General features: G+C 41.9%; 2 protein-coding genes across 2 annotated transcripts in view; both read right to left on the minus strand.

The window, feature by feature from the left end:
- The window catches only part of USP13 (ubiquitin specific peptidase 13), a 56193-nt gene extending 38224 nt beyond the window's left edge, over positions 1-17969 (minus strand). Inside the window, exons 1-3 of the mRNA XM_076341320.1 lie at positions 17749-17969; positions 6606-6731; positions 2429-2489 (exon numbers count right to left, since the gene is read on the minus strand). Coding sequence (XP_076197435.1) covers positions 2429-2489; positions 6606-6731; positions 17749-17901 — 340 coding nt within the window. The 5' untranslated portion in view covers positions 17902-17969. The remainder of the gene's footprint in view (positions 1-2428; positions 2490-6605; positions 6732-17748) is intronic.
- A 4197-nt stretch (positions 17970-22166) lies between these two features.
- On the minus strand, positions 22167-27197 carry NDUFB5 (NADH:ubiquinone oxidoreductase subunit B5). The gene is made up of 6 exons (XM_076341324.1): positions 27071-27197; positions 26233-26321; positions 25238-25304; positions 24406-24467; positions 23261-23367; positions 22167-22400 (listed from the first exon to the last, which is right to left on the minus strand). The coding sequence occupies exons 1-6, from the start codon at positions 27195-27197 to the stop codon at positions 22280-22282; spliced, it is 573 nt and encodes a 190-aa protein (XP_076197439.1). The 3' UTR covers positions 22167-22279.
- Between the last annotated feature and the right edge of the window lie 14 nt (positions 27198-27211).

Consider the following 27211-nt stretch of genomic DNA (forward strand, 5'->3'; position numbering starts at 1 on the left):
TTCAATGCACAATGTTATTATGCTTCCTGATTACACAGAACACTCACAGCCAACACCCTCCAGCCTTCTCCAAAAGAAAAACAAAACAAAACGAGCCCAAAACCTAATGCACGTGTGCACATGCACACACACTTTGCTATGGGTCTTTTAATGTTTAGGGAAAGATAAAGCTTCCAGTTGACTGACCCAACCAGTCTGTGTTTCCATTGCATTTGCTGGATAGCAGCAGCACTAGAAAGTAATCAGTGGGCATCCAAAAGATGTTTTCCCAATACTAAGGAGATTGTAAAGGGTTTAGTATCTTTAATAGCTTTACATCAAAGAGGATTATAAGAAGCAATGTAACAAATGCCCAAACTGGATTGACTTTGTATGGAAACCTTAAATCTCTGGGCCTTCAGGGAATTATTCAGACACCTAGAAACACAGTGATGTTAGTTACCCATTGATCATTGTCTATTCTTGTCAGACAGGGTAAGCCCTAAATGGCAGGCTACATATATGGGCTGATAATAGTCAGTTTGGTGCAAACCTCTACCATAGGTGGTACCCAAGGTCACAATGAGAAAGACAGAACTAAACCGACCTGTTAAGATGAGAAGTGCAGCAGCTCTGAAACAATGAGGAATATGTTGGATTAAGAGGTAAGATGCCAAATTTTACTAACCATCTCTGCTGCTGTCACATGCAAAATTATCAAATCAGCTGACCTCTCCGTGATTTCATTTCCTCAGCTATGAACAAGGACAGGAATAATTCTTTGTTCTTTTCTTTAAGCATGGCCAACAAATAATGAAATCTGCTGAGCCAAAGAAGTGGATACAAAGCATTTGGATGCACAGAAGTACGATCTCAAGGATCAGAGCAGAGAGTTGATACCATTTTACTCTCAGCCAGCAGGGGCTGCAAAGAGGACTACAGCAGAACAGACCAGATGAGATACATTCTCAAAAGTGTGTTAGACTCCAGAAGTGCTGGATTAAGTGGTGATAGTTCCATGTGCTAAATCCACTCCAGTGAAAGTGCACCACCTTCAGAAGTTCATTGGGACCAGGACACCTGGAACTGCTGCACCACATCTACTCAGTGGGAACAAAATGCTCATGTGCAAGGATGCAATTTGAGGACTCCAACATGGCACATCAGAGATACTATGCCATGTACACTGCATGCTGGCATACCACAATGACAGGAGTCTCAAAAGGTATGCAGTAAATCAGCAAGAATAAAATTTGACTGTGTTTTTGTACTTCTTGTTTACACTCACGTTGCTAACACTGTACAACCATTGTTGCATTGCAGCCAGCTTTGTTTCTGAACCAATTATTTTATAAGCATCCAGTGACAAACATTATCTTCAGTGTAAACTGACAGTAAATGGCATTTAGACCAGCATCTGCGACTTAACAGTCTCTTCTTACAGAAGAAGTTTCATTTCTTTATGACTCATCTTAAGACTTTTTTTCTCTCTAAGTCCTCCTTACAAAACTTACTCCAGACACTAACAGCAACAATTTAATCAATCACAATCTGCAAAGGCCTCTTAGGGACACATTCCACAGATCAAAGGAATTCCAAAGGGAGGCCATGCTATTGTTTCCCCTTAGCCATAAGAGCTGGCAATTGTAAAGAAAACATTTAACCTCTTCATTACCAGAAGAAAAAAATCACTATTCACTATTAATACAGAGAGAATAAATAGATGAATAAGAAATACCACAAGTGGTGGGAGGAGCAAGAATATAGGCATTACATTAAGTTCCTCATGCCCATATTTATGAGGCCCTCAGGTTTTTAGGTAATCTGAATCAATGGATATTGGATTAAATGGACATGGTAAGAAAACTGCTTTCCATGAAGTAAGGGGATATAATTGTGGACATACTGGAATAAGAATTGGTAAGAGATGCTCATGATATATGCATTGTTGCATTCATTACAGGAGAGACCACAACAAGACTTAAGAACATTTACCTGTGTAACAGCTTTGAGGTAACAACCCTTCCTATGACCAGCTGCTGAGCAGAACAGCACCACACTGAGGCCCTGTTACATCTAAACATTAAGTATAGATAAACATTTTAATAAAAGGGTGCTTTGTGGATATCACAAAGAGAGAGAGGGGACAGCATTAGTCAAAAAATACCTATCAAACCCTAAGCTGTTTGAGAATAGTTGAGGACCTACTTTAGATTAAAATGTTTCATGTACACATACACATATCTCTGAATATGCACCAAAATTGCTAAGAGTTACTTATTTGTCTGGACCAACTTTAACACCTAGAACCAAAAGTTTAAAAAAATAACCCAACAGAAAAAGAAAACCCACAAGGAGCCCCAAAGCCAGACACAATGGTGGACAGAACCCAAGTACACATGCAGACAGGGTCAGAAAAGGACTGTGTGAAAGCAGCTGTTCACAATACCTAAAAATAGCTTAGCATTCCTCCTTTTTGGTGAAGCTCCACCAGATGCCCCTGGTACCTTCTGGAAAGAGAGAAAGAAACAATTAAAAATCCATCAAGCGAGGCAACAGTAAATCAGCAATAACCCCATACCATCACCATTTCTGACACACATCTATCTGTTCACGGTCCTTCTATTAAATCACAGTCCTTGCTGAGCAAGAAAATCCTCTTCATTAACCTCTGACAACAGGATTCAACTCATCATTGCTTATTACCCTCATGGAGTGAGAAAGCCACCATCTGAATCCTTCATACTTTGCTCTGTTAGCCATCAAGCAGAGCATGTGTCATGGTCACCGTGGGTGACTGCTGTTCTATCAACAAGACGGGGACATCTAGCATCACTCAGACCTCTCACCACTAGATCCCCTACAGTATTTCTTAATGACTAAAGCTGAATTAGAGAGGGGAAGAAAAAGCTATTATCTGCAGAAAAGATTCAATCCTTCATAACTAATTCCAGTATGATCACTTTGCTGCGATCTATTAGTTCAGCTAATTTTCTTCTATCCAGAAAAAAATGCCCTTTCTGTCAGGATCCATACCTGCTTCCATTAAGGTCAATCCAAGTTACCACTATGATTTCTCAATATTAGAGAGTATGGAGGAAACCTGACAACACCCAAGCAATTGTTTAGCGCGGATTTTATTTTATTTTTTAATTTAAACTCCACAGCAGAGAATAGTAACTTCGAAGTGACATTCAGTTTCAAGCACTACTTTCCCAGTTCAAAATACCTCAGACTACTAGGGAAAACGCTAGTAGCTGAGGAAATGTAAAAGTCAATGTACTTGCTTCTTAAACTGTTTATTAACAGGCACAATTAAATCAAACCAAATTAAATCAAATAAGCCTCTGTGGCTATAACGCCAACGTGATGCATTATGTAGTGTATAACGTTAGTGTAACTGGCAAGGTTGTTAGGCAACTTTTTTTTTTAATAATAATATTGGGATACAACAGGTGGAGAGAAACCAGCCAAGAACCTGTCAGCCTAGGGCAAGTTCATGTTTGCCTCTGCTCCTTGGTAGATGAAGGGGTCACATATTTTGGGTGGTTCCCTTCACCATGTAAATAAAGCTTTGGCCAAAGCAGACCGCTTGAATCATCAGTGAGGTCTTATACATCATAGAAAAGTTTTCCATTCTTAGAAAGAGCAGATGCCAACTAACACTCCTTGGCCGCACTTAAGAACAGAACCTATTATCCATATATACGAGCCCTAGGGAAAGGGAGTCAGGGTTGCAACTCCAGCATTACAAAAAAAATTCCTCAATGAAGTGAAAATAACAAGCAGAACATTTTTTTTCCATTAAGGAAAATGGAAAGAAAGTAGCCAAGAATCCAAATCTATTTTAAAAAAGCAGCAACGAGACACAACATAACTCAATTACAAATATATTATGAATAAATTACACATACTCCCAGGATTATAGCGTCAGAACTAAAAAAAATCCAATTGAATTCTGACGTCACCAGGTGGGATGTTGTGAAAGTCATTAAGACTAGAGATTTCAAAGAGGAAGAATTCACATGGAGGTTTTATCACTGCCAGCCTGACATTAAATATTTCAGCTTGATTTTCCAAACTGCTGAAAATATCTGGACTGGAATTGCAGATGCTCAATACTCCTGAAAAACCCAGAATCTGACAGGTTTTTACCCTGTTTCTCCACCTGTCAGGAATCACTGAAAATGTTCCCCATTCACAAAACAATTTTGGCTTCTAACAGATGTGACACACCCAGCAAATGGGAGTCCACACAATGCATCAGTTGTGGCATTAAATTCCATTTGTGATGCTTTTCGTACAAGGTGTCAGTGTAGCCTATTCCGCATTCCCTTTAACTGCACCATTGCCACATTTTTTATAACAGGGCCATCACCGAATAATATCCAGGAACCCATCACTGTAGGTAATTTCATGCTTCTCTGCCCAGTGTTTTCAACAGGGCTGAGGTACCATTATAGCACCAAGCTAAAGCTCTGCCCGGGGCTGAATATTACCCAGACAGTTGTATAAACAGTCATACGCTACAGGAGAGTGGCTGATTTAAAAATTCTGAAGAATGAAATTCAGGGAAAAAGAAACAGAAAAAAATCAATTTTCTTGATATAGCTAAGAATTTTACCAGAGGGTGCTCCAGAACTTGCACTTGTGCACGTTTCTGATGATTCAACAGATGCCTCTGGTGCTGATCTGCCACTGGCAGATACTCTAGCTCTACTGAAGCCAGTAGGCTGAAGATCTGACCCTTATTTTCTAATTGAATTGTGACAAGATACACGACTCATACTTAATCCAAACACCTTCGGAAGCAAACAGGGATTTCTGCAGCAATGCAGTGCATTCTGCAAGGATGATGCCAAGGGAACCACAAGCAAGAATAGCAGCCTCACTAAAAGAATCTTAAGATAGCATATCCAATGCCTTTGGCTTTACTGTATCCCACACCATCAAAAGCTTGGCTTAAAAAAACCAAAACCACAATGCAGCATGTGCCAGACACTTCATAAAACTGTTCCAGTGAAGGCCTGATGTTTCACATCGCTCAAAAGAAAACACAGATAGCACGTAAGAAGCAAACAGTCATGGTAAATAAAATCCACAGCTAACATATGAGGAATCCTATCTATAAGCCATGTTAGATGACACAATATTCACCTGTACTGTATAGTCAAACACTGTTTCCTACCACATGACCCAGTGCACCAGGGTGTCACCACCTTCCAACATAGGTGCCAGGCCCCTCTGCTACATCATGATTCACAAGGAGAAAAACAGGAACCACTGAACTAGTTCAATTGAAGGTGTACACAACACCAAACAACAGTTGGTATATTTGTTTCTCCCTTTTGGAGTTCTTCAGCCTAATCTTTATCCAGGAAAGGAATTTTTGAGGCCTCACTTTAACCCCAGTTTACCTTAATATTAAAAATTCCCAGGTCACATGCTGGAATAAAGTGACAGGATTTCTGCCCACCTGTCTCTAGTCCTAGATATCATCTTTCAAGAATGTTAAATTCACTCAGATGAACTGTTGCTAAAACTAGACTAGGCTCTCCAAAAACTCAGTTAACAGTGTGACGGAAAATGTTGCTATCGCCTTTACAAGGAAAGGCAATTCTAAAGTATAACAAACATAATTAACAATCTCAACCTGGGAGACATGCAATCCACCTCACTATAATTCTGATAAAATATGAATAGTCATCTACTGGAAATAAATGGTCAGGGCACTTTACATAACTCAGGGCCTTCATCACCCAGGGGAAACATTGCTGTGAAATGAGAAACGTGAAGTATTCTATCCCGCTCCAAGCAGCTATTTTAGGCCCTCTAACTTGCCAAAAGAGACAGGGCTTATGGGAGAGTGAGCTATAAGCAAACCCAGTGCCTTCCATATAGCTCAGGTCAGAAGTCATTAACAGCCCTTTAAAGATGCCAGACAAATCACACACAAACAGGTGTTCTAAAAAGCACAGGTTATAAATTACTGTTGATATGCAGTGATATTACGGAAGAACAGTGAACATGAAGTTTGTATGTATACATCCATGTGTGTGCAGGCATAAGACTGAACGAGGTCAGTGTGTGGCTCTAGAATCCAGCATTAATTTAAGCTAAGCTTTAGATCCCAGGCCAGGTCAGGATTAGGGCTCATGATTTAATTGTACAGAAGTCTTAGGATGAAAAGAAGTCCTGTCACCCTGAGATGAAACCTCATATAAAAAAAAAAAAATCTCAGAAGCTTCCAGCCAAATCTGAGCCAAAACCAGTAATTCTACACTTCAAAGGCAGGTTTCAGAAAAGTATTTAGTTACCTACAGTATGCGCATAATATGCAGACAGTATGTATGTGATACGCAGAAGCGTGTAGTGAGAGAGATCAGTGGAAGTCACGCAACAAACTGCCTTTAAGATCTGACTCTTCAGGGCATTTGATTCATCTCAGAACTGAACCTATAGGATTGGTTGAGATCCAAGCACCTGAATTTGATATCCAGCTCCAAATATGAACATGTTCATTTCTGTCATTCAAGATTTGGCCTATGTCTGAAATGCATTACCTAAACAAGCACAAGAGACCCAAGAACTGCCGGGTTAGTTAGTTGGGAAGCCACAAGTCTCACCTCTATCACATGTCGTTTCAGATGCAAATATACACACTGTCCTGTTTTCCGGTAATGCCTTTCAATGTGTTCCCTTCCAAATCCCAGAAACGTGTTCATGCACACATAGAGTCCTCCTTCTGAATCCTAAAAGGAATGACACAAATAGTTACAGCACAGAAGGAACTGAACAGGACAGAAAGGACTCAGCAAGCAGAAAAACCAAAGAATTGCAGACCCTCCCTGTTATCAGGCAAGCACTTAAAACATGGCTTTCATAGCACATTATGGTGTTTACATTATCAGTCCTCTAACAAACTTCCACATCATATCACAGCCTATAGAAACTCATTTAAATGGCTTACCTTACAACTACAGATTAGTGAGTGTCCGAATTGGAGGTCTAGAAGTTAGTCTTGAAAAATTCTGCTGGAGTGCCCAATTCACAGAGATTTGTAGGCACAGAAATTTGTAAAGCATAGAAATAATGAAGCACAGACATTTATTTGAAATAGAAGAACTCTTTTTGGCCATTTGATTGCAAGAACAACATTCCAAATCAGAAGCACGGCAGAGCTGATAGTCTAGGGATTCAGGCACAACTTCTACTGTTGCTCACAATCTTGTCCGAGAAAAACAGATTTCAAGTGATCTTACAGCTCTCAGAACTGGCTAACAAGAAAATTGGCAAGTGTTTTGTAAACATTCTTCAGTATCTATCGGGGATTCTCCCTAGTCATGCAATTAGAGTGCTTGGAGACAAGGGCACTACAAAGGAAATATGAAGACATATATCCTGGTACTGATCACAAATGCTGACATTTCCGTAACATGACCTAGCAGGAGTCCCATCACTTTTTGCTCTCCCAGAAGCTGGGTGTTGATGCTGGCTGTTATCAGGGTTTTGCTCCATTTTAACACCACTCCCAGATCTCTCCTACATCATTCAGACTGCCAGGAGGACTTTCAGTCATCTGGCTTGTTGGTGTTGGATCAATTTTTTAAGCCCTCTCGAGCATGTATTGTTTTGAATACATGGTGCATAACAAAGGCTGAGCCTTTCAGAAGCACTGTGACCTTCCTTCTATTGTGAATCTGTTTGTGCTATTGGATAGCACAGAACATCTCATGTTAAATTCCCCAAAGAACAACATGAACTAAACTCATCCCTAGGCACCTTAGAAGGAGGGGAAAAAAAAAAAATCATTATCTCCAGAAACAAGTCACATTAGGCACATACATGCGCATAATCATGTATTGAGAATTGTTACAGCAACAATTGCTTTGACAGGATACCACCTGATAGTGCCACACCTGAAACATATTCAGTACAGTAAACCAAGAAGTTCTCTCCTGCCTGGCCTACCTCTCTTCAAGGCTCTGCCAGGCAGGAACCTCCGCTCTGCCTCTGAGTCCAGCCAGGCCCCTCTCTCAGAGCGAGCACAAAGCTGCCCGTCCTGCTGCGCCAGCCATGGCACGAGTTAGGCTCTCTCCAGTCCCGTGGAGTGGAACAAGTAGCAGAGGGCAAGTCTGACAGAGATCATAGCTGATCTCCAAATTTTCCGAACCAGCACCAGATTAATACACCCTATTCTCTTCCAGAAAAGGAAGCTGAAGGGCTTGTAGTGTTGAGCAGTTATTGCTCATTTGCTACCTGGCACAGACTAGCTGAGGCCTGACAAGTCTCTCCCCTCCCACCACTGCCTCAAAACCAGGCTTGAATGTGCCACTCTAAACCCTGTTAATTCTCCCCAACCCATTTCAAAGACTGGCACTGAGTATTTCTGTAGGACTTGAAGGAATCTAAACTTCCAGCTTACCTACAACCCTTATCCGTACCTGTATGTTACCCTTTAAAACATGTTCGTTTTTATCAATATAACTAAAGCCAGAACTGAAGAACTGCCTCAAGCACCAATAAATACTGGCACTTCCACAGCGGCCAGCAGAGCCACGGAGCTGATGAACAGAACATGAAGACAGACCAGAGAATGATGTTTTAACCCAAGACTTTAGAAAATACCCGTCTCTTCTGCTTTTCTTAATGTGAACCAACACATACAAGCTTTAGCTTTTCAGATTTAGCTGAAAGTTGAACACGTAATGAACTCTACAGCTGTTGCTTTACCTACCTCAAAAGGACAAAAAATTGCACCGAGCATTCCAGGATTCAAATATGCGATCTGAAGCAAGGGTTTAGACTATCTGCCATTCACACTTACCATATACCATGAAGTCATTCTTTCAGCATCTAGATATCACAATGATTTTGTCTCTCTGCAGAGTAAATAGTAAACTATTTAGCTGTCTCATTTCTGAGCCACATAACCCCTATCTGAGATTCTATTTAAGAAAAAAACACAGCTCCTTTGAATTTGAAGTATTCACAGCCTTGAGAACACGGCTGATATCTACAATTGCGCTCAAAAGTAATAAAGTGGTTAAAAGAAAACTCCACATCTGGTATTCAAAATATTAATAAAATACAATTGTATTTAAAATATATTACATTTATTTTAATTTCCACTACTCTTTCACAGATTTATCTACTTTAAGGCCCATTATACCTTTGCTGTCTGCTCTTATATGCTGTATTCCAAATTCTTTTGCATTATCTCCTTCTGTGAGAAAGTCATGGATGTGTCCTCTATAAGAGAATCCTATAGGTACCCAGCCTAAATAAAAAAAATATAGTGTTGTCACTCCAGGGTCTCAGGAACTTTGTTTACAATTTTGTTTTCTTGGAGACCACTCTCTCTTTTTCTGGAGGGAATCCAAGAGACCACTGCGCCGTTTCTGATAAGCAGCCTATGAAAACAATCTGACACTTTCAGTATATGAGCTAAATGTAGCATCTGAGTAAGTTGGTTGTGGTTACTAACAAAATAGTTATTTCTCCTGGAGAACACAGGCAGACTATTCTCTCACACAACTTGGAAGAAGTGGACAGACTGTTCAAAAGCCTAAAAGGTCACAGCAAAACAGGTGCACGTGTGAAAAAGCCACCTTTGCAAAAGGCTGTATAAAGGATTAGGCCCCCTGTTTGGTGCTCAAAGAATACTCAACTGTGATCTAAAACAGGCTTTGTGCTGGTGAATTTAACCCTACCAAGCACACAACCAGTTCTGGAAAGAACGATATATTACATAGGCATGTAAGTCTTTGTAATCAACATTCATTCAAGATGTGTGTGAAAGTTTATGCTGCAGGAACGCAACATATCTAAAGTACCAAAGACACTATTTTACACCAGAAAAATACAGCTTGTTCTGAGACACAAAAATAGGAATTTTAGCTGGGTTTTTTTCCCCCCTCACACTTGCCTCAGCATGTGGTGGGCATGTAGTATGAAGTTTAGGATAAAGTAATATATAAACATTGTCTTCCCTTATTATTCCAATCTAAAGACATTGTTGGGGCAGAAGCTTGTACTTGCTGCTCAGGCCTTGATCACTACCCAGAAGGCCACTCAAGAGTGCACTAGTCTTCTTACCCTCTGAACAGAAGAAAAAGTGGTTGCTCTTCACTGTATTTCTTCCTATTCTTTGCTGGTAAGATGGTCACAGTATGACAAATGCTTTACTGATAGAGAGGGAGACACGCTGGCCACACCAGGGAGAAAAGAATTAAAAAACGAAAAATAGCTCTTCTTACTTATTTAGATAATAATTTATGTTTTGCAGAGGTAGGATGAGGAAGGAAAGGGACGGGGAATCCACAGTGAAAGAGAGCTAAAGTGTGACAGAGTTACTCCCTCTCACACCTGGAAAACAGAGTAAGGAAGATGGTGGATAAGAGGTCTGGCAAACAAACACCAGTCCACAAGGAAACAGAGAAAGATCACCACCTCATTTCACACACACTCATGGCACCAGACACTAATAGCTTTCAAACACCGCCAACCTGATCAGGATTTGAACTAATGACCTGTATCCCATTACCAAACCCCCAAACCATTTAGATCCCTCAGGGAAATCTAGGGTTTAGCAATTTCAACTCCTGAGGTGGCTCAGACAATAAGGAACTTATAAAAACACAATTGCTGTGGTGATCTACTAACGTGGCAAACAGTTACAGACTTGGGCACAATGTCTACTACACAGGTGTTTGCTTCAGATCCACTAGAACAACGGTAAAACTTGCTAATATAGGTATCAGAGAAGAGAGTAAAATGGCACCTTGAGTCTTGACAAGCCTCCATACCCAAATACAAAGAATGAAAAGTTTGTTCAGCCTACCACATAAATAAAAAGTGCCAGTTACGACAGAGGGTCACTGGCTCCTCTGTGCATTCTGCCATGGTTTCCATGAGAGTGTTTCCCTACAAAAACCACGACCATACAGAACTGTTACAGGCTCTTTTCAGAGCTGTGGTCACAAGACACTTGTATAACTACAACTGAACACCATAGCACAGAGATGGCTCCAGCTAAACAAAAAGTTCACTTTCAAGCTTCCACTGCAATAAATATGGTAACTTCAGGAGGGGGGGGAGGAGGAAGGGATGGGAATCAACCCCAAAAATGTGTGCCGAAGGCCAGGAATATATCTAGGCTCATTCAAAAGGAATATGGGGTATGAACACTGGCATAATTCTGCCTTTTAGACAACTGTCCTTTGTCACCCAAAGGTGACAAGAAAGCAATGGCGACAAAAGGAAAGCAGAAAAGGAATAGTAAGAAAAGGGCAAAATTGTGCATCTGGTAAAGAGGAGGAGAGGGAGAACCAACAGAATCAGAAAAAGGAACAGAATGACACAGACATACACAAGCATTGATGTGAAAACATACACAAGCAGTGAAGAGGAGCCATGTACTACTGGAACTGGTGAAAGATGAAAGAGATGGGAAAAGAAGAGCTGGGTCGGGCAGAGAAAGAAAGGACAAATGATCTGACAGTAGGAAATTAAGGACAGGGCTTCTAATAACTGGCCTGTTAGCTTCAAGTGCAACAGAAATCCTTCCCCTGCCCTCCCTTAAAAAAAAAAAAAAAAAAGAGAGAAACAAATATCAAAGTTACTATTTACTATTTTATCACACCTTGTGACAGCAATATGCAAAATAGTGAACAGCTTGAAGAAAGTACATGTCACTGAAATCAAAAACTTATCAGGACTCCAGGGTTCTGATGTTATGTGGACAACCAGATAAAGTTATAACAGCAAATATATTACAGTTTTGGAAGGTTTAAAATCCTCCATTTTCTGGGCTAAATGCCAACTACTAGGGATGGCACTCAGTATTTCCCTATGAGCAGATTATTTCACAATTGCTTACGAAGACGTCCAGTATCTCTGTTGTAGCTTCTAGACGGACACATGGACAAGGTCAATCCAGCACAGCGCTTACAGTATTTCCTGGGAAGAAAAAAGCTGTGTGGGCCAGTCAGACACTAAAATGAAATCAAACCACCATTCCAAGAGGTGGATCGACTGCCTGCTCACGTGCATAAGTCAGAGAAGGACTCCAGAGCAGGGCATACATAATCCCAAAGCAGTATCTTGTACAAATCACATTCACAGGCAGGATGAGGGCTTCAAGATAAGTGAGCAGATACAATGGCAACACTAACATTAGGTCATGAGTACTTCTAACCTGCAACCAGGAACGCAGAACTTCCATCCATCAATCAACACTGTTCGGGGTCAAATTATCCAGGTGCAGATTGCATGGGTCACTGATAGAGATGGCTCAGATCCATCACGACTTACTTCCTAGCTCAAGTCCAGTACCGCAGCTCAAGCGGTGTCACCTATACTGCTTCCATGGCAGCTTAGATTTAGAGAGAGACTGATGATTTTTTTGCTTTGTGCAGAGCCCTAGCCGTACAATTCTGTTGGTCACAAAGACAGCACTGTCTTTCCAGAACAGAAAATGTGGGGAGAAGAGCTGAGAGGAAACCTAATGGTTCCACAACAATTCAGCAGAACTCCAGGGCTGTCCGTTTGTCTGCATCTCTGTGTTTATCCTCTAGCACTCCAGGTACCAAATAAAGTCTCTCTGCTACCCAGAATATTCCAGCCCATCATTACCCTGGATAACAGGATAACTAAAGTTTAGTCAGTCACAGATATAGAGGGAAAGGCTAGTGAGATCCAAATTTAGATCAAACTCACAGAAATACACATACACACTGGTTGTTCTCCAAAGCTGCATAGTTATTTCTCATTTGTGAGCCACTGCAGGCACAATCCTTACTGATTTTACCATTCTCCAACTTTGGAAGCCCACTTAGTTAACCTCAGTGTCCTGGTGCACTCCCAGCCAGCAAAATACTCGCCCATGGGACAGTTTTGGTATCTCCCTGTGATGCAACAGTACAACACTGCTTTGATTTTTCACGTGATCACCCACCACCAAGCAACTCACTGCCTCAATAATTTGCAGGTCATTTTGCAGCTAGGCCAAAATCTTTTGTCTGGAGTATTCGATTTGTCTTGGTATATTCAATCCTCTTATTTGTTTCCTCACTGCTGCTCCCGTCCCATTAATAGAAACAAGATACCAGCCTACTCCTCCCAGACAGTGGCCCCAGTGACTTTCTAATTTTCTTCAAGGAGTATTAACCAAAGGAACAGCCAGATAGGAGGCACTTATTTCTAGAAAGTTTTATGCAGCATGGTCCCCGATATCCATTACATACTGCAAACTCTCAAGGATTTCAGTCTCAACTGTAGTGTCTAATAAACAGCTGAGCATCAGCACAGTTTAGCCTTTGGGAATTGTCCTAACATAACCATTACAGAGTCCCCGAGCCACAAAAATGAAGTCAGCAAGATTCACAGAGGAAGCTGTTGTCAGCAGCAAGGTTTTCCAGCGGACTGAGGCCAAGCTTTAAGCTGATCAAACAAACACAGTCCTGCAATCTACAGAACCAAACTGCTTGGTCCTGTTGCTGTGTTGGACTCATGACCTGTGCTGTAGTTGTAACCAATACCCTTCATGGGGAAGGCTTCAGAGCACATCCACCCACAACATGCATAGCCTGCACATGAGCCTTTCTTATACTCCAGTTTGTATCCCTTCTCTAGCAGTTGCCTCTCCCTCGGATGCATTTGGTCTAAAATGATCAGAGATCTTTGAGACAAGGACCCCACTGAAAGGTGAAATTTCCAGCTGAGTACTACACTTCTATATAAATAATAATAAGAGAACAAAAGATTATATAAATACAACCTTTTTGCCTCCTGCATTCTACTGAACACAAAGTCAAGCTCATCTGCCAAAAGAGGAAGAGAGGTTACAGGGGACAAAATAGGAGAGAAGAAACCTACAGCACAGCGGCACAGATACAGAAAAACAGTCACCAGGAGGGACTGTGCATCAGATCTGAAAAATGAGAGGTACAGGATTTCATCCATCAAATTGTAGGGAACCGGTAGGCTACCATAGCAGCTGGGCCAGTCACTAGAGATACTCAACACTAGGCCGCGCTTGTGTTCTGTAGGCAGCCTTCCTTCCCTTCTCAATTCCCATATAAAGAATCAATGGCTAACTGGAGTAGGAGCCCTCATCAACGAAACACAGTTTTTCTAGAAGCCACCGAAAAACCGGAAAAGCAATTAAAAATTGTCATAAAAGGCATATTTTCTAATGAGACAAGCAAACTAAAAAGTGTCACGAGGGCTTTTAAGTGCACAGAAATTTGCCTCCTGTTTCTGCTGAATTTCCTGGAAACTAACCCTAGTATGTTCTGTTGGAAATAGGCCGAATCTAAGGACATGAATTTCTTATCTGTTTAGTGGTCTAACAATACTACCTTTCTGACAAGATCATCATGCTACGGTTAATCCACATGGAAAAAATACACTAAATATCCACTTGTACCTCTCCTACGCTCACAGTTCTGAAATCTCTCAACTAATGACTCTCTTTGTAGCACAAAGATGCCATTGGTCTCAGATCTTCACCCAGGGAAGTAAGATTTAAAACTCATGGAAAGGGAACAGTGAGTCAACCAATTTTGAGAACAATCAGTGAAGCTGCCTGTAACCACTAGGACGGGAATCTTCAGTGACACTACAACACTTAAATCCAGACAAGAGGACACAACTGACAGAGTGACAAACAGGTCTGCAAAAGCCAGATCTCACAGCCACGTTAAATGTTGCACAATTGGAAGTAAAAGATGGAGCTACTCACACCCAGTACCTCATTTTCTTTGGCACCCCCTGACACAAACAGCTCTGGTTTTGACCATCCCACCCTTCTTGGTCCTTTTCAAAATTGCTGCAGAATCTTTCTCTGTAATAATAATACTTTGTATTCTAATACTCATAGGTCTGATGGTGTTTAGTGTATTTTAAAGATCACAACACTTTCTTACAGGGAAAGTAATAATATACAATTAGTATAGCTAAAGAAACTTAAGTATAAAGCTGCTGTGTGACTGGGTATGTCACTTTAAAAGATAAATACTCAGGAAACTCACTTCTTTGGAGAAGAAAAAAAAAAGGTAAAGCTTGTGATACAGTCTTATGGTGTTAATGAAAGAAACTACTGAAATAAGATCTGGTATTGAAGAAAAGTGACAGAAGACAACATCTTGCATTGAGTTTACTCCAAATGGAGACAAGCTGAAGTTAGAACTGTAACAGGAGCATATTTAAAATGGCAAAATGAGAAGATATGAGGAAATACTGAGAAATAAGCTTACAAGAGAAAACACCTCCCCCATCAAAAATGTAATCTGGAATTTTACCACGGATAATAAAAACAAGAGCATGTTTTTTAACATTGATCATTTGCTTTAATATTATAACAAAACAACCAACCAACCTGTATATCTTCTTTCAAAAAGAGGCAGACAGCTCAATCGGAAGAGGCTTGCTTAGGTTATACATAGCTAACATGAGAAAATAAGTCACTAAACCAACCTAATACAAAGCATACAGAGATGAACATCTCCCTTTAGCCAAGGCAACAACCTGTCTGTATCCTTTCACTTTCCTTCTTAATGAAAGACTGTAAAAACACAGCTTTGCTATTTTTAATTTGTAAATGACAGTGTTTTACCCAAGAAAGCACACATTTGCCTTTTAGAATCGTCATCCTAGACACAATATCCAAGTATCTGTTAGATTATATGGGAATAAAAAATAAAATCTGAGACAAGTCTGTTGCCCAGCTGAGCTGAGGAGTAGTATGGGCTGAAGAGCCGCGGAAAACAATAGAAACTGAGACTAGTTTTATTTTTACTGGTACTGCATAGGTTCAGTCAAGCCTTTTGCCCAGTGAATGCCTGTAATGCAGTAACAAAAAGCTTTAACAATGGAGGGCAGCATTTTCCAAAATCTGAAATTGCTTCCCAATAAAGTCAAAAGGATGAAAAGTTTTTGGGGGGGGGGGGGGGGGGGGGGAAATCATGTGGTGATTCCAACTCCTTTTGCTACTTTTATACATAGTTTGTTAAGTTTTGCTCATATGTTTTATGTTTTGTTCAAACATATTGTTTTGCTAAACACAGCTTTTGATGTGTTTACTTGAGGCTTGTTGGGGCTGGTGGTGATAGGTTGTTTTTTAATTTGAAGCAGCATTTAATATCCCTTCCTACTGGTTAACAGAAACTTTTTATAAACTATAATGTCGAAGAAGCCTGACAGTGTTACTAACAACATCAACCACGTGTTCACCCAAGCAGAAGTTTGAAGGAAAGATTGTGGTACATTGATTTTCCCCCAAAAAACCCTTATTAAGTATATAATGCAATTAGCGCCTCTGCAGTAGAGTCTGATTTGGCGGTTTTAATCAGACCGCCTCCCGGTACAGTCAGGGCTGCTGGGTGACACTTGAGATCTGAAGAGTGTGGGTAAAAATAACCTCTGTTCAACAAGACATGATGAACGCCAGACAGCTGAGTCACCTTTAAAACCAATTTTGATTTTCTGTATTAGAAGGAATTATCAAAGAGAGGGGGATAAAGGATTAAAAAATCTGTCTGAAATGTATCTTTCATGACTATTCTGTAATGTAAATCCTGAGCTTCCTTTTGATTGCTGTCATTGACTTTAACATCAATATATAGTGCTCAATCACCTCTGGGAAACTTCAGCTTCATGTAGAAAAGCAACTTCTTATAAAATTTCAGCTCCATTTAAAAAGTGTAATTTCTAAGCACTTGTTTCTTACCTAGTATCAACCATTACTACATACGAAGACTTCCAGTATTGTCAGCAAAGTTAAAAATGAGTTAGGCCCCAAGTCTGCCATTGAACACATGCAATCTGTGGAGCTTGTGGATGTTTTACAAGACAGCTGTAACACCATAGAAAGTTTACTGTGCATCAAACATTCATTTAACAGCAAACTAAACAAACTAGTGGGCAAATACTACAAGTTTGTTGAAGTCCCGTGATATAACTGAAACCCTGGGAGAGAAAGTGTTTCAAGAGGACTTTCACACTGATTTTCAGGTTGAGCCTTTGGAAGCTTTCTCTGTAGATTTTAAAAAGGATAACGAGCACCGAGCCAGCAGGAAAGCAAAACGATTGGCATCTGCTAGCCAAAATATGCAAACGACAAGGCCAGCTACTGCTCCTTTTTACCATCTCAGTGTGAAAGTAAAAACAAGGGCTCCCGGGGGGAGCGGGCAGACCTCGGACAGCCAGAGCCCATTTCCCAGCAGGCAGGAAAGTTTCCCAAAACCCGCAAAATCCCCGTGTCTAAGCAACCACTTCAGACCGCCTTAAGGAGAAAAATAAAGAAACGAACGAACGAACACCGCTACTGCGTACGAGCCGGCAGCGATTTGCCGTGAGGAGCCCCGACCGCAGCAGACCGCGCACCGGCCGCGCAGTGCGAAGGCACGGGGCAGGGCAGGGCAGGGCCCTCACCCCGCCGCGACCCCCACGCGTGGCGGAGGAGGCACTGCAGCTCGGGCGGGGAGGGCGAGGGGAAACCTGGCCGCGGAGGAAGCCAGGGCAGGTGGAGGCAGGCGGGCTGGTACGGGAAGGAATGGGGGAAGATTTCTGAAGCCTGAGGGGGAGAGAGCGGCCGGGGGAGAGGGCGAGGGGCTGCCCTCGGAGCGGGGGGGGGGGTGCAGCGGGGAGCGGGAAAGGGGCCGCAGGAGGGACGGGTTTGCCGCAGGGCGCCGGCTGAGGGCAGGTCGGCAGCTCGCGGCGGGGAGAGGGAGCGGAGGCAGCCGGGGGCGGCTTCGCTGCACTCACAGGCGAGTCGTAGGAGAAGGCACACTCCGTCTTGTAGACCCGGTCCCCTGACTTGGGCACCCGGATCGTGGGCATGTAGGGGACGAGCAGCTCGCCCAGGTCCCCGGCGGCCATCTGCGCATCGCCGCCGCTGAAGAGCGCGGGCCGCTGCATGCTCCCTCCCTCCGGCCGGCCGGCCGACAGCGAGCGGGCAATGCGAGGGCAATGGAGGCGGAGGGCAACCGGGCCCGGGGCAGGGCGCGGCGGCGGCGGCGGGAGCTGGGCCCGAGGGAGGGGAGGGGAGGGGGAGGGAAGATGCTATTTTTAATCCAATGGCAGCGGGAGCGGCACCAGCTGCGGCGGCGGTGGCACTCGGGGGTCGCGGCGAGGGCGGGAGGGAGGGGCAGGGCGGCGGGGGCGGGCCGCGCCCGGCGGCCCCCCGCGGCCTTCGCTCGTCCCTCGGCGGCGGGCGCTGAGAGGTGCCTGCGGGGGCGGCCGCGGGCTTTGGGGCGGCGGGGCCGCTCTCCTGAGGTGATTCCCGCCCCCGGCGCGTGCCGCGGGCGACCGTTAGGTGGCAGCCGGCGTCGCGCGGCCGCCCAGCTTCCCCGCCGAGGCCCCGCGGCCGGCGCCCGGGGGAGCCGGAGGGGTCACGCCGCTCTGCGCGGCCGGGGCGCCGCGCTCCCTCCGCGGGGGTGTGCTTGCAGGCGGGGCGGGAGAAGGACTGCGCACGCTTCTTCACGCGTTTTACCAGAAAACCTTCATTCCCATGAGAGGAGGATGGTGACTTCGTCTCCTGTTCCCCTGTGCAGCTCAGAGCAGGTTCCCCTTTCACTAGTAATACTCTCCTACAGGGTCTTTTGTTTATTTTTTAAGCAATTAAATACTATATATATATATATGTTTTAATTCTCAGCTGCAAGGATTTAGTAACTTCACATGTCTAAAATAAGGCTTTTGACTGCGAAGTCCCTAACCTGTAATTAACTGTGGTACAGTGCCCGTTAGGTACAGATGCCGCTCAGCGTGTACAAGTGAGTCCCTCACAGTCCCGCTATAGATGGTGCTGATGGTGTTGTATGTTGGCACAGCCAGGTTGCCGCCTGCCTTAGCGGTTTGTAACCTGCCAGGGCAAGTAGAACGGTTGGTATGGAGGAACGAGCTGTTGGGATACAGAGGGGGAACACCCAGCCTGAGATACCCTAGGAAGCCTGCGGCAGTGCCAGTAGCCAAACCCAGATTTCCTGTCTTGAGGGACAGTACCTTTAGCTTAAAATGGCCTTTTTTTGGCATTTGCTGTGTTTCTCTGCTTTTCACTTCAAAAGAATACTGGTAGGGGAAGGAGGAATAGAGTAAAGTAACTTTGTAGGAAAAAAATATTGAAATATTTTTTTAAGCAATATCTAATAACTATTGCATATGCCTGACAGCAGCAGGATTAAAGAAATGACCGATCCATTTAAAATGAAGATTAATAATGTAGATGAATAGCCTTTCACCCGTAGTCCATGTTATATCCAAGGATTCATCAATCACTTCCAAGCAGGTGATGTGGCCTTTGCTAGAACCACCTTTACCTCAAAAATTAAAGTTTCAAAAGGCAGTTCTAGTAAAATCTCAATTAACAACAGAACTGAAAAATAAGTTTGTATCCAGCTATGACGAAACAGGCTGTGAGAGTGAGCAGACCAGTGCAGTCTGTTCTCAGCAATTTTTCTAGCAAAAAATCAAGTGTTGGGAACAATGTGAAATACCGAGGGCAGAATTTGATGTCAATGGAATGGCCTTAGACTTACTCAAGAACAGACATTACATCAAAGACTTGTGAGCATTGTTGGATGCTGGATAAAAACCACAAATTCATACAGGGTCACCAGACATTTATTTTGCCAGAGAAGGCTTCGTGCTTTTTTAATGGCCTCTCTTAGGATTAACTCAGCATTTTAAACAATGAGAGCCATAATAAGACATAGAAGCCGTCTAACCTGAAAGATTGACTCAAACAAAAAGGACAAGTCAAAGCACTGATAAAAAATCAGTCAGAATCTTTCTAATGTTTGGCAGTGCTAGGAACCAGCAAACAAGGTGGTCTTTGCTTAATGTTGCTTAACGTAAAGAAAGAAATTCATTACGTGTTTTAACAGTTTGAAACCACAAGATGATCAGGGGTTACTAAAGGACTTGGGCTTATTTCCTTAAAAAAGTGGGAATTTTGAATATGGAGATAGTTTAGGGTCATAAACTGTAAGAGGCACTTTCCATCACTCTCTTGAGGCAATTGAAACCAGAGGAATACCATGGGCAGTAGAACCTGAGGAAACGCATCCCTCTAGTGGCAAAAGTCTACCAGATAAAGAGAGTACCCTCTATATTCCCTATGTAGTTATCAAAAGTGTTACAGAAGAATAGCTGCACAGTTCCGAAAATGCATGTCAGGTATGTGTGTGGATGTCGTCAGGTGCAACTTGCCTTATTCGCCTTATGCATTTCTTAATTTGTTCTTGGTTAATAATGGTTGGATGGCACATTTCCACTTGATTTTTTATATAAACTCTTTTGCTTTGCTTTTTTAATTCCAGTTCACTCTGGAAAAGAAGCCTTTGAATTATCCTGAATGCTACGAGAAAGATTTACCCTTTTCATCTCCAAAATCGCTTACGTGGCCTCTCTACATTAAATGCATTGGGAGTATAAAGTTTGAAGTTTTCATCTTGAGATTTTGCTGTCAGGACTTACCTTTTTAGGAACTAAAAGCTGTGTAATCACACAGCAGAAGATGGTATCTGTTCACCCAGCAGTGATAAGATGATCCATAAAGCCCATTAATTCATGTCAACCTATACCATATACCATTCTCCCTGGCTTGGTCCTTGCTCTTCAGACATCCAGCAATCCTTTCGTAACAACCTTCATTAAGCAGTTTCCTGTTTTGCCCTTCTTCATCTTACTAAGCCTGTTACAGAAAGTGGAAAGCTAACAACAGTATCAATAACTTGAATATATTGCTAAAAATGTTAGATATACAGCAGCTACTAGGAAAATACTTAGTTTAATATTTGTCCACTTAAGATTCTTCCTACTCACGAGAAGCTTTACGTGACGGAGCATAGTCTTTAGCCTAGGAACTGTGGGATATTTTCAAGAGTACATGAAAGACTTAGCACCCCCTAAAATCACTAAAATGTGAATGTACATGCACCACACGCTTTTAAATGTTTAAGAACTTTTCCTTTGCTTTCTACTCCTACATCTGACAGTACAGTCATAGGTCTAGGCAAGCACTTCTGTCTTAATTCTGCCTTCTGAAAACACAGGAGATATCTGAGGTAATAAAACCAAAGCCTTGTTAAAATTCATTTTAAAGACTATCCTCCCCACAGCTACTTTGCATGCAATTCACCATGTCACTAGATATATATTTAAAACATGAAAATTATGTGACAATGGTAGGTACCCCTCAGTAAGAGTTTTCTGAAATATTAACATATTACCGGTCACTGACCGTGTTTTCATCAATGAAGATCCCTTCTGCCACACAGGGAGTATGTGGCTGGTTTAGATCTATTACCATATACAATAGGAAGCATATATCATAGCAAAAGTACCTGTTATGCTTTTAAACCTCATTTAAAAACAAACCATTAAAAAAAAAAGCACAAAACCCCAAACAACAGAACAATGTAGAAAGATGTTCTAGAAAGACTTTTTGGATGACCTACGCAGAGAAGTGTCCAGTTCTAAAAGACGCATGGAAGTCAGTCATCTTTGGGTTTTTTGGGGGCTTGGTGGTGGTGTTTTTTTTTTTTTAAGAGTCTCTTTAAGAAGTCTTTTACAGACACAGACTGTAGGAGGAGAGACTGGAGAAAATAGAAGAGCAGACAAGCATAAATTACACATACACAAGAGGAAAAAAGTTGAAAACTGGTGACAAAACTAGTGAAGAAGCAGCATGTCTGACACTATTAGGGATGAAGGGTATTAACAGAAATCTAAAGAGAAACTTTTGAGATAATGCAGAGAAAATGATAGCAGATGTTGAACAATATGCAAGTTGGGAAAAAACAGTGAAAGATGAGTTTGACTACAAGTACTGAGAAAGTATGTTTAAAGTGGTAGATAGAATCCTAATACCCCAAAGATCTGAAGGTCTTTTTCTTACTTAGTTCATCTTCGACAAATTATCTGACACGAGAGAAAAAAGCCTTACAGTTTCCTGTACCTTTCATTTAAAACTTTAAATACTAGAAATCACATGATGAAGACTAATATTACCAACTTGTTTTGCATATATTAGGGCACAAAGCCCATTCTACATTAATGTTCTAGAGAAAAGGAGTAATTGTTGGCAACTGACGTAAGGCATTTTCTCTGATTAACAACCTGAACAGCTATATGAGCTTAACTGCCACAACAGTTTCTTTCAAATTATCTCAATCAACACAAACATTGTTTATTTTTATTGATTTCCATCAGTAAACAGCAGGATGTATATTACATAGCTCAGTCACAATTTGTCAGTATGCATTTAAGACCATGCATACTGTCTTAAAATTGTTTAATTGTCAGGTGTGGATTTCATAGAATTGTCAACAAGATTTTTATCGGGTGTTTCATAATGATACCAAGGTCCATCTCCCCTGTGTCTCATCAGTCTGCGTGCCTCCAACTCCATCAGCCTAAAAAAAAGAGCAACAGATACACTAAACATGAAGTTTATTGGTTTTGATCATACACATATCAATGTTTAACATCAGGGCATTACTGACAACAGCAATGAGTTTAGCATCTATGGTTTATAAATACTACTGAAACATAGGTAATACCAAAATATGAAGGGTTCAACTAAACCATGAGCTATTACGTCCTTCTATTCCAATTTTTTTCAGCAAGTCATCTCACAGAAGAGTAATAAAAATACTTGCAGGAGTTCTGTCACAGGTTCTTGCCTAGTAAGGGGCTAGACAGTTCTGACACAGCTTTCAACTAAAAATAAATAGGAGCAAGAAAATCGGAAGTAAATGTGATGGTAGAAGGAACTATGCTGTCTTGGTCCCAATAGCAACAGTTTGTGAAACTCAGAATTTCTTCTACCACCACAGTTTACTCTGAGTAAGTATAGAGTAAACAACAATGTCGTTGCTGCCCACAAAATTTTCAACAGCAACAAGGAACATGACCCGTCCTGTAAACTGTCATTTAGCTACTCAATTAAGCTATAAGCATATAGAGCTGTTCATTTCCTGACTCAGGAAGACAGAGCTATACCTTTGTAAATATGAACTGTTTTGATGAGACACTGTTGTTTTACAAGACCGCCCTTGGATCGTTCCAGTTTTGGTAATCTTAATACTGAGAAGGCAGGGACTACAGATACTGTCACTTCCACTCTGCCACCAGCCAGTGCAGCAAGCACGCAGGGTCAAGTGATACATGAATAAGCACATTATGTCAGCATCCAACTCAGTATGTTCAGCAAAATAAAAGAGTCAACTACAGTATCTATCAGTATTTTAAAACCCTCAACTACATAACATACCTCAGTTCAGTTTTCTTCGCTTCAACATCAAGCAAAGCCATCTCTTTTTCATAATTCTTTTCAGGGGGATCAAGGAAGTAACGAGCTATCCAGCGACTTATAGGGTGCTGGAAAATATAAAAGCAAAGGTTATTCATGGAATTTCCAAGCAGAAATGTCATCATAACTATATCATTTTGCATGTTCCCACTCCTGAAAACATTATCAACACTATGGGTGCTGCCATTCAAACCATAATAGTAAAGTTAAAAACATGCTCAACTATTTGTAAGATCAGAACCCCAAAAAGCTGTATTTCTTTTGCCATTTTTAATGCCAAGATAACCTGCAGATGACTGTTCTGTAGCAAAATGAAAAGTTAATGGAAGACGTGATTTATTTTCTTTCTGTTGAAGTAAAGTTCCTTAAACTGCCACTGTGATCACAGAAATGGACCCCAAACCGCTTACTGTAATCAGTGACATGTTAAAGTTTTGCTTCCACACAGAGGTCATTTCACTAGGAACAGAAGTCTAAATGAGTTGAAACAGTCATAATAGTATTGCTGAATTCAATTACTTCCTATCAAAAACAAAGAAGTGCTTGCAGCAAGAAGCCAGGGACTAATTTTAAGAAAATACAATGAAATGAAAAAAAGTACAACCTTGAGTTTCTGATATAAAAATCTTCAATTCTAGATATAAAAACATGTGTGATGTTGGACTTTGAAACAACGCTAGCAAGCAATACAGAAGTAATGTCACTTTAAACTCCAGTATCTTAAGATGATGTCGTTCCAGAGCAAGAGACAAAGACAAAAACTGCATGCTAAGAATAAAGAGAACAGAAGATTGTTCTTACTATTTAGGAATATTAGAAGAGAATTCTTGGCATATAGCTTCAGCAGTTTACTTGCGTAAAGTTACAGATCATTTGCATCTACTTGTGTCAATAAAGAGATTTCCTACAGCAACACACATGTTCTGTGAAGCTGAAAAAAAGCGTTTACCAAAATCATAATCGCACAATTCGAGTTCTACGACACTGATACCCAATGGCAGGGATATGGCCATCCTCATTATCATACTCCACACATCTTATGCCCAAAAGTATCATCAAGAGGAAGGCTGTCCATAACATGCCACCCTTTTATATGTTACACTCACTTTGTAGTATTCCCAGTACTCTGGAATATAACCTTCGGGAATCTCTGCAAGTTCAGCTTCACCTGACAAGGAAAGGAGGGGAGGAACATTTCATACAAGTTTTTTTTTTTTTTAAGTACCTTATATTCTGCCTTTCACATTAAGGAAAGTTCATTATTTCACATGGAGAGTACTTAATCCCTCAATGTGAGCTGTATTCAGAAAAATTGGACTTGTAATTTTTCCAGACGCTTCATACTGCATGTATCTAGCTCACAGACTTTAAGCCACACAACAAAAGGGTGAAATTAGCAGCTATACAGAAGAAATAACTAAGATCAAGTCCACAGAAGTGCCCTTTAAAGTATATGAGCTGAAAGCATAGATTTTTCCTAATTTCTCTATTAAATTAATTCCGTTTTATTACAGTAGTAGATTTAAAACACATATTGCCAAGCAGAATTTTGGCTTTTTTGCTAGATAAAAAGCGACGCTTGCAGTGTATGCAGCCTTCATAAAGAAGTATGTAAAACAAGGTAACACAGACTCCTCATTTGAATACAGAAGAACTCTTCACTAAACCTCACTGACATTTGAAAGACTGTCAAAAGATGGAATTTTTCCATTTTTAAAAATGTGGAAAGCTTTTTAAAAAAAAAGCAACAACTATAGAAAAATAAAAGTACGGGGAAGATCTTCTATATACTTATACAATATTACCGTAACTGTTTGGCCTATTTCATGGTCTTCCAAAGAGCAAGCCTTACAAGATCTCTTTTTTCTATCCAGCACGCTTAGTTTCCATTTAATAATTTTGATTGTGTACTTAGCTTAGTCATGACAGAGCACTCACCAATGAAGATGTTGACATACGTTATGAATAGCGCCACTGGTATTCCCGTCAGAAATATATAGAATCTCTGTACAGGGGATAAAAAGAAAAAGAAACAGTATGGGAAACTCGGAAGCCTGACAAAATTTAGATGAGGTTAGTCTGAAAGTGATGCAACGGCCAATAATTCTTAGATTTGCGTTCATAGGTTAGATAGGGATGTTTTATGTAAAGACATATTGCTGCTTAAAATGAGTTAATTCACAAACTAGAATACAGAAACAGCGATGCTGTGTCAGTCCATGAGCCTATTTAGCTCAGCTTTCCATCTCCCGGAGAGGTCAGTCTCTGCAGAAGCAGACAGTAATGCTTTCCCCAAATGCTGTCTCAGCATCTTGTGATGACGGGCTTCAGCATTTAACTGTAATGAGGCACTAACACCAACGCAATGTAATCCAACATAAATACAACCACTGCTGGCTTCGGTAACTGTGGAAGACAGATAAAGGAAGCCTGATCGCACGTAGGGAGTTGTATCAAGTTGGCTGTTACACATCATAATAGGCTTTATCCGAGACCTAGCTTTTTAGGGGTCAAACTCAGGTCAGGCTTCCTAAGTCTAATCTCTGGTATTAGTGGTTTAGGTAACTGAAGGCAAACCCTGCAGAAGAGTAACCTAATACATTTTAAAAAGGGGGATGGAGTGGAAAGCACTTGTAGGTCACGCACATATGAATACAGACACATAATTTAAGAATGCTGCTACAGCATTAATTTAAATACCTATCATAATCTTTCCATTTAGCCAATCTTTTTGCTTCATCTGGCCCTGATTTTACAACATACGGCAAAAAATTCTTTAGGAGGAGGACTGGAAATTCTTGTTTATGTGAGTAGTGCCAACCACATTTTAGATGCTGTCACGTAAACAATAGAGAAAATTGTATTTTAGACACTCTTACACCATTTGCAAGGGATGTGTTATACTGAATGTAATAGATTTGTTTTTAACTCACCAACAAGTTCAGAAATCGAGTATCGTAAAAACTCGTTGCCTTGATAATAAACATTCTCTTCCCATGGCTGCTGCTATGTCGTACAGGAGCTGAAAATTGAACCAAAGTATTACGCTTTTTTCTCCCTTTGGTGGTTGTGCCAGGATAAGGTCAACAACGCATGTGGGGGGAAAAAAAAGCGGCATACAGCAGTGGCTGAGTAGTTACGGGCTGGTTTTCTGGAGGATATCAGTATTCCTAAAAGCCTGCCTACTTTCCTATTTTGCTAGAATGAACCTATTTTTTTTCCTAACTTTAGACATAGATCTATTTCTGCCTGTAAGTCCCAACAAATAAATCACTGAATGCCATTATACAGGGCCAAGTAAATTTACAGATTAGTATATTAGTAAGTTTGGCCTGCTGCCGATTTTGATCCATGTCCTGCCCACGAAATGTAATTTCTCAGAGGAATAGAGATACATGTCGCGCCCCTCGGGTGCGCGTCGAACGGGAAGCTCCTACACCTGCTCAGCCAAGAAGAGCCGCAGCAGCCCGTAATTACCGCCGCCCAGCTCCGTGCTCCTGCCCCAGCCCCAGAGCCAAGGTAGCGGGGAAAGGCCTGAGCCCAGCGACGGCCCCGAGCCGGGGAGCCGAGCCGGAGGCACCCGTCCCGCGCCCGCTGTGCTGCCGAGACGCGGCCCCCGCCTCGCACCGGCCGCGGCGGGCGAAACTCCGTGAGGCGGCGGCCCCGCGGCCTCCCGCGCCCCTCTCCTCTGGGGGGCACCTCGCCTCCGCTCCCCAAGGTCACCTCGCCCCTGGCACACCCACCCCCTCGTTCCCGCCGCCGAGGCCCTACCGACGGTGCCGGGGAGGCGGGCGGCCCCGGCGAGACAGGGGAGGCGAGCGCCGCCCGCCGCGCCGCTCGCCGCCCGCCGAGCTCCCCAGGCAGCCGCTGCCCGGAGCAGCAGGCTCATGGCCGCCATAGCTGGAACTGGCA

Source organism: Aptenodytes patagonicus, chromosome 6 (genome assembly GCF_965638725.1).
Source record: "Aptenodytes patagonicus chromosome 6, bAptPat1.pri.cur, whole genome shotgun sequence".
Classification (NCBI taxonomy): domain Eukaryota; kingdom Metazoa; phylum Chordata; class Aves; order Sphenisciformes; family Spheniscidae; genus Aptenodytes; species Aptenodytes patagonicus.

Bases quoted from the DNA above. Each gene is read 5' to 3' on its own strand.
- NDUFB5 (XM_076341324.1), bottom strand. From the start codon at position 27,197: ATGGCGGCCATGAGCCTGCTGCTCCGGGCAGCGGCTGCCTGGGGAGCT. The intron at 25,305-26,232 runs GTGAGTTAAAAA...TCCCCTGTACAG, and splicing joins CTCGATTTCTGAACTTGTTG to AGATTCTATATATTTCTGAC. The intron at 23,368-24,405 runs GTGAGTGTAACA...TATATTTTCCAG, and splicing joins AGTACTGGGAATACTACAAA to CACCCTATAAGTCGCTGGAT.